We start from the raw sequence: 7,036 nt of genomic DNA, 5'->3' as shown, positions 1-7,036 counted from the left end.
ACCAGGTCATGGAGGGCCTCATGCACAAAATAATAGGTGGTTGGACTTCCTCATATAGGTAATGGAGAGCCATGTTCAAGACACACACCCAGGGGAAAAGTATTTGGATTAGATTTTGAAGAAGGATATGGGATGGGGTTCAGGGTTGGCAAATGGAGACTAGGCTAGTAAGTTGAGACCACTTCACTTAGAATGATGAGAGGGCAATCTAATATAGTACAAGGAAGGAAGGGAGGAGAGGAAACTGTTTAGAACAAGGTTTCTGCACATTTCGGGCCACATATTTCTTTGTGGTGAAGGGCTGTCCTGGGCACTATAGGATGGTTAGTAGCATCCTCAGCCTCCATCCACTAGATGCCAAGAGCAGGCCCTCCTCCAGTTGTGATCACCAAAACTGTCTCCTGCATGGCAAAATTACCCCCATTTGAGATCTACTGGTTTAGACACACTGGTATTAAAACAGAATCAATAGGATTTGGATGTATGGAGAAGGTGGAAAATCATAGTCAAGGTTAACTTTAGGGTTTCTATATTGACAAAATAGGTGAGAAATAGATGTGAGAAGAGAGAACAGGTTTGATCTTTGAACAAATTAAATTTGAGATACTTGTGGGCTATCCTAAAAAGAGATCCAAAAGATGGCTGGATAGATGGATCTGTGCTCAGAGAATTCTCAGCTGGAGATACAGATTTGGGGATTATTTGCATATGGATGGAAAAAAATACCATAGGGGTAAATGAGTTCACTCGGAGACTCATGAAGTAAGAAGAGAACCAGGCAGGAACTCTATGGACAACCAAGAGTTAAGGGTGGTAGCGCATTGTTTAAATCACAGTTTAATTCTTGCCAATGAACGGGAAAAGAGAAGTATGTATCACTATGTCATTTTTAATCAGTAATGAAGACCTTGGTATCCCATGACTCAAATAGAAGGTAAGATCTCTAAAAAAATGATGTGTGGGAGTAATCGGGGAAATGTGCACAAGATGGTCAGTCTTAAATTAAATGTAGTATTTGTTGAGTTTATTTTTCCCTGTGCTTTCAGTGCAAAACTAAACAAAACCTTAGAGCCTCATAGTTTTAGTGTGGTGAATGAATACCTAGAAATGCAAGGTTAAATTGAAAAATCCATTATATATTTATTAGCAGTGTTGTTTCACTACCTTGTCATCAATGTTCAAAAACAGTACTGCAATGGAAAGCTCAAGGGAAATGCAGGAGCTTTATATAAAGACATATTCTTTAGCCTTTGATAAGGTTCTACAGTGATAATTCTGGAAAAAGTAAAATGTCATGAAGCAATGAACAAAAAGAGCTTACAGGATAGAAAGCAAACCAATAACAAGAACTAGTATCATTTTTGGCAGGCAGGTCAGTGAAGTAGGAAGATAATTTCCTACTGGTGACATGATTTCCACGAAGCTAATTGCCTACAATGCCAATTATGGTGAGAAGCCTTAGACTAGGGCAATCGCGACCTGTGAAAAAGGAATTCAATACTGCAAAGACCAGATGCTTCGGGTAAATAAGTGATTACCTGAATATAAGTTAGACACCCTTGTGAGAAACATTAACTCTTCAGGCCAACAACGTACCACCAGAGGTCCACTCCTAAATAACACTCTGTGTCTTCCAAAGGGCCTTACAACCAAACCAGCACACCTATCCAAAACGCAGCTTCCACACACCATGGCTCTGTGTGTTGAAAGGAAGACAAACCGAATAAAGTTCATAAAATAAATTCCCCATCTCATTTGTCAGAGGGAATATCTGCCAGTATTCTCTGCAATACAGGACCCTGTGCTTACCCAATTTCTGCAGGGAGCTCTGGACTGCCTTCCTGATTCCAGCCTCTGTCAACCTTTTCTCTCCCTCCGTTTGCCAACATTAGAAAAGAAGTTAACAAATGGATCTAATTACCCCAGTGGTTTGAGGCTTCTCAATGTTTTTTTTTTTCCCTTCCAGCTGTAAAGATGTCCTCAGACTGAGCTTCACATTCAGAACTGCTGTCAAACTCTCACTTTAATGGGCACTTAAATTTAATGTCAAGCTGATGCCTGTGGAAGACCTTGATTAAATTTGCAAAGAGTAGACTCTAACTGAAACAGAACTTTAGAGTTGTCTCATTTCGCCTTTCAAGCTTAAATCCCAGAAGTTTTCTTTTCTTCTTTGTAAAGAATTACAGAAGTTTGCTTGCAAAGACCCTGAGTATCAATAAGACAGCAAAGTGTAACTAGCAAAACACCCTGTATGCTTTTAGAGAGAGAAGAAATCCCTTAGCTTATTAAAATTCTATGTGAATTAAAGATCTTTCCCATTGCTTTATTCCATTCCCAGCTCATTCGAAATCTACAACTATTCACTTTTATGACTCTATAATATTATAAGCAGTCCTAAAAAGTTTACTTAAAACCTTCCTAGTGTTCTTTTATGCACATGGCAATTAAGTTTTGTACTGTATGGACAGAGTGAAAAATATTATGGAGAAACAACTTGAAAGAAATATGACAGAATCTCTCCTAACAATGTCATTGCTTCAACCAGCTACAAATTTCCAACCTAGTTTCTTTCTTTTGCTGTTTCTTCTTTTGTCTTTGAAACAATCATACAGCCTCTCTTCCTTGAAGAGATAATAAAAGAATAAAGTTAAAAGATCTGGAAGACTCATATTCTTTTTCACTGGCTGTTTTGAAAAGAGGCTGTTGGCTTTTGATTTTTTCTTTTGGGTTCTTTACATCACCCAATTCAAACAGGTCTGCTCTCAAAGAAAACGAATCAAAATTGTCAAGACCTGTGAAGCATGAAAATAAATTGCTTTTTCCAACTCCAAAAAGCACCAGAAAAGCATTAATTTTGATCTTCTTTTATAAACTTCTATCCCCTATCCTCTAATCTATAGATTTCACAGAATGTTTATATATTCTTCTGTATAATACACGACAGGAGATCAAATCTTATTATGAATAAATTGAATTGAACCTGTAATACAACTAATATTTAAACTAGTGTTATTTTGGAGTTGGACTAGACACATATAAAACATTCAAGTAAGATGACACAAATTCCTGGGGCTGCCAGTATAAAATAAATAGTCCAGTAAGCTACATCTACCATGCCGTTAATGACTCTGTCCTTTTAGCTGGTGGGAGCACAGGCTTCATAAAAGGAGAACATGAAGCAGTAGAAAAAGACAGCCTTGCAAAATGCTGCCAGATATAAAACATTCTATCATAAAATTTCTTATTGAACTACAGTGGGGAGAGTGCTTCTAATATCTCCCTTTTAACACAACGAAGACCTACATTTCTATGCTTGGCTTTCTACAGCTAACTTAATTCTGTGGTTAAAACAGCTCCAGGTAGCACTTGTTCTTATTATTTTTTTTTTTAAGGACTTGTGGTTTGGCAGTCCATGGATAAAGTGGTAGGCAATCATCAGATTCCTGTTGAGAACTACAAATGATGAAGGGAGTAGCAGATGGTTTCAGAAGGCAGAGATTTATAGGGGTAATTTGTAGTGGAATAATACTATTTTCTGAACTAGGTAATAATAATTCACCAAGACAAGTAAAAGTTTAGATAGTATCTCATTTAATTATATGTTGCTAAATATTCCAAGAAATCTTTGACTCAGAAGCCTAAAATGAAAACTCAATTAGTTGACATTTTTAGTTTCTGATGATCTGACCTTGTTTAATCCTTTTCATCGTGATGCAGTTTATCACATGATTAAAAATACGGTGCTGCTAACAGTCTAGTTTTCTGAATACAATGTCCTCTTTTCAATTTAGTTAGTATCTGATTCAAAAGGATAAAAGTATCCCTCTTTACCAGGAAAAGAAGACAGAAATAGACTAATACTTTTCACATATTCCAAGGTAATAGATGAGGAACTGTTTCAAACTGGGTTCCCTGAGCACCCCAAATCTCAGTCCTATTGGTGAGTGAGTAGAGCCCTGGGAGGAAATCACTATTTAGACGAGGGTGTCCACAATGGCACTGCTCCACAAGGCATACGTGCCAGGGATCATCAACTTCACCTTACTCCCTCGACAGAAGCAGGCAGAGAGAACAGGGCATTGATCTCGTATATCTGTAATCATCCACAACATTTATTAAATTCTATTGCTGGCACGGAAAGGAGGGGGTTACTATAAGTATCACTGTTCATTGCTGAAGTTAATTAATTTACCAAATCTATTTGGTAATTCACAGCAACTACGGAAGTAATAAGGTATGGAAGTTGGAGGGTAAAATAAACACTTTATTTTATATGTACAACCTTCTTGCTTGGTAATTGTCTATTCTTCATGAACCTGTCCCCAGAGTAATGGCAGCAGATAAGACGTGCCATTATTTTACATAATAAAATATCCCTATATTATTCCTTAATAAATATAACTGGCTATACTTTATTTTAATTCCCAAGTCACAGTTCACTCAGGAGAGTTTGGTTCCACTCAAAGGTGCCTGATGTAGAATAACCACAAATAGGTCAACTCTTAAAAAAAGGTAAAGAAAACTTTAAAATCTTCATTAGTGATCAGCAGTGTATTGGATACTCCAAATTACCACTTTAAAACTGAAGTAATGTCTAATCTGTTATGACATAAGACTCTCCCAATTATACACAGACACTGTCATGTACACTTTGATATTTATTAACAAAAATGGTCCAGAAAAGGATTGAGTCAAAATTACAAAGTGATTAAGAGTTAAAACAAAAGTTGTTCTTTATTGTAGTTTCTGGGGGACTTTAACCAGTCCCCAAAGCTATTTTTATCTCCTAAAACAGGACTGAAATGACATCACTCAAGTGGCAGATTTTAATAGAAACTCTTCCTCTTTCCTTCTGTCAAAGCAAAATATAGTGAAAGTCTCTGTTGTTACCTCAAACCTGCTTTCCTAATAAGTGCACGTGCCTGTAGATGGACTGGGATGCAGTGAAGACAGAAGTTAAACAAAAAGGTTAAAAAAAGAAAGGTCAGGCACAGTGGCTCACAACTGTAATCCCAGCACTCTGGGAGGGTGAGGTGTGAGGATCGCTTGAGCCCAGGAGTTTGAGATCTGCCTGGGCAACATAAGGAGACCCCCACCTCTACAAAAAAAATTTTTTTAAAAATTGGCTGGATATGGGGTGTACACCTGTGGTCCCAACTACTTGGGAGGCTGAGGTAGGAGCTGGGAAGGTTGAGGCTGCAATCAGCTGTAATTGTGTCACTGCGCTAAGCCTTGGTGACAGAGTGAAACCCTTTTTCAAAAACAAAGGCAAAATCTTAAAAACAGGAAACAGGCTATTGAGGAAAAAGGGTTACAAAACTGCCTAAGAATCTTCACTAAAGTAATCTTCTAGTCCTTCCATATCCATTTCCAGAGAGGAATTTAAAGAGGCCAGAGCAGATGATGCATCCTTGGTTTTCTGGACACTTGGTTTGGGTTGAGGAGTTTCAGGTTGGATAGGTTCCTTCTTTATGTCTTTACCACCATTTAGAATACGTTGGCTCTCAAAGAAGAACTGATTAGGATGATTCAAAGAAAAGCCACAATCATCCACCTGCAAAGGAAGGAAATTTATACTGCATTAATACATGGCAAAGCTATAAATATGTGAGTTTCAAAAACTATTCTAGTACTTGTTTAAAACTTAATACCTGAAACATGGATTCTAGCTGTTTGCATTCTAACACTTAATCAACTACTTACACCATTTCATTCAAAGAGAGCTTCAACCACTACCCAAACCTAAATGGCTCCCACATTTATATTTCTAGTCTGAGCCTCTGTGTTTGGCTCCAGTTCCCTATCTAGTTTCAGTCCCACATCCAACACCTACTCAACATCTAAGATGGCTCAAAGGCAGCCCAAACCCAAGAGGAAACGTGTCCTTTCCCCTCTCCCCATCCTTTGCTCTCAGTGACTGGTATCACCATTCATCCTTGGGGCATACTAGACACCTTTCTCTCACCTCCCCAGCCCCCAACTCCCACCTGCCACCTCCCATCTACACCATGCCCTCAATTCTGGCAATACCCAAAACATTACCAATTCTCGTTGACAATTACATCAAAACAAAAAATTAGAAAACTATAAAAATATGTTTGGAATACAAACGTGTGTGTGTGTGTGTGTGTGTGTGTGTGTGTGTGTGTGTGTGTGTGTATGTGTGTGACTGACATTGTATGTTAGTGATGCACAGGTTAGGGACCTGTGTGATTCATTATTGTATCCCCAGTTCCAAGCAAAAGGCCTACCACATTGTAGGCCAATAAATATTTGGGGGTTTTTAAGTGATAGTAAAATCACTTTCGATCATTTTGATACTGGTCCCTGATACCACTTGTGTTTTAGAGCTGACTTGTAAGCCTGGCATATGCACTCATTTAGTATGATATAAACTGAAAAGGCAACCTAAGTCAATGTAATTCTTCATTCTAATCTTGGCCTTTCCTTGGTCTTTTTACAGAAAATCTCTTCTTGTAAATTTCACTGTGACTGAATACAAACATGCCTGATTCATAACTTATGTTATTTTTTTCTCAAATACTATCATTAAACTTTAATTTTGAGTATCATTTCAAATTATGCACTCTAGTAATCTCTCCTCATATGCAGTTTCACTTTCCACAGTTTCAAATCCCTGCCTTCTCGTCTTCTGCAGTTGGAGTTGACAACAAAAATATCATTTTGCTTGAGTGAGTGACTGTTGGTTTCTTTGGTGGTATTTTCATTTATCAAGTTTTTGGAAACTGAGAAGTGATTCCATTTCTTTTGTTCATCTGTCTTGCATTAACTGATCCTTTTACGTCTCACCCTTCGTACTGAAGTGACTTGCACACTGTAGGTATCTAATAAATATTTGGTGAGGTGAACCCAGAAATAGTGTATACCAGTGATAATTTTGCATATTTAATTAAAGCCTTACTATATAAAAGACTGTGTTATAAACTATTCGCTATTCGGCATACAGGAATACATTTGACTAACTCAAATTTCCAGCCCAGTAAGTCATATGCTTAAAAACGTCTACCAAGAATGG

General features: G+C 37.7%; 1 protein-coding gene across 1 annotated transcript in view; it reads right to left on the bottom strand.

The window, feature by feature from the left end:
- Window positions 1-3,733: 3,733 nt before the first annotated feature.
- LOC116476701 (DNA primase large subunit) overlaps window positions 3,734-7,036 on the bottom strand; it is a gene marked incomplete at its 5' end in the record, with an annotated part of 45,684 nt that continues 42,381 nt past the window's right edge. The window contains one exon of the mRNA XM_032166959.2: window positions 3,734-5,554. Coding sequence (XP_032022850.2) covers window positions 5,324-5,554 — 231 coding nt within the window. The remainder of the gene's footprint in view (window positions 5,555-7,036) is intronic.

This window comes from Hylobates moloch, unplaced genomic scaffold (assembly GCF_009828535.3).
Source record: "Hylobates moloch isolate HMO894 unplaced genomic scaffold, HMol_V3 SCAFFOLD_2, whole genome shotgun sequence".
Lineage (NCBI taxonomy): Eukaryota > Metazoa > Chordata > Mammalia > Primates > Hylobatidae > Hylobates > Hylobates moloch.
The sequence above is the reverse complement of the archived record's forward strand: the minus strand, read 5'-3'. Positions and strand labels throughout refer to the sequence as shown.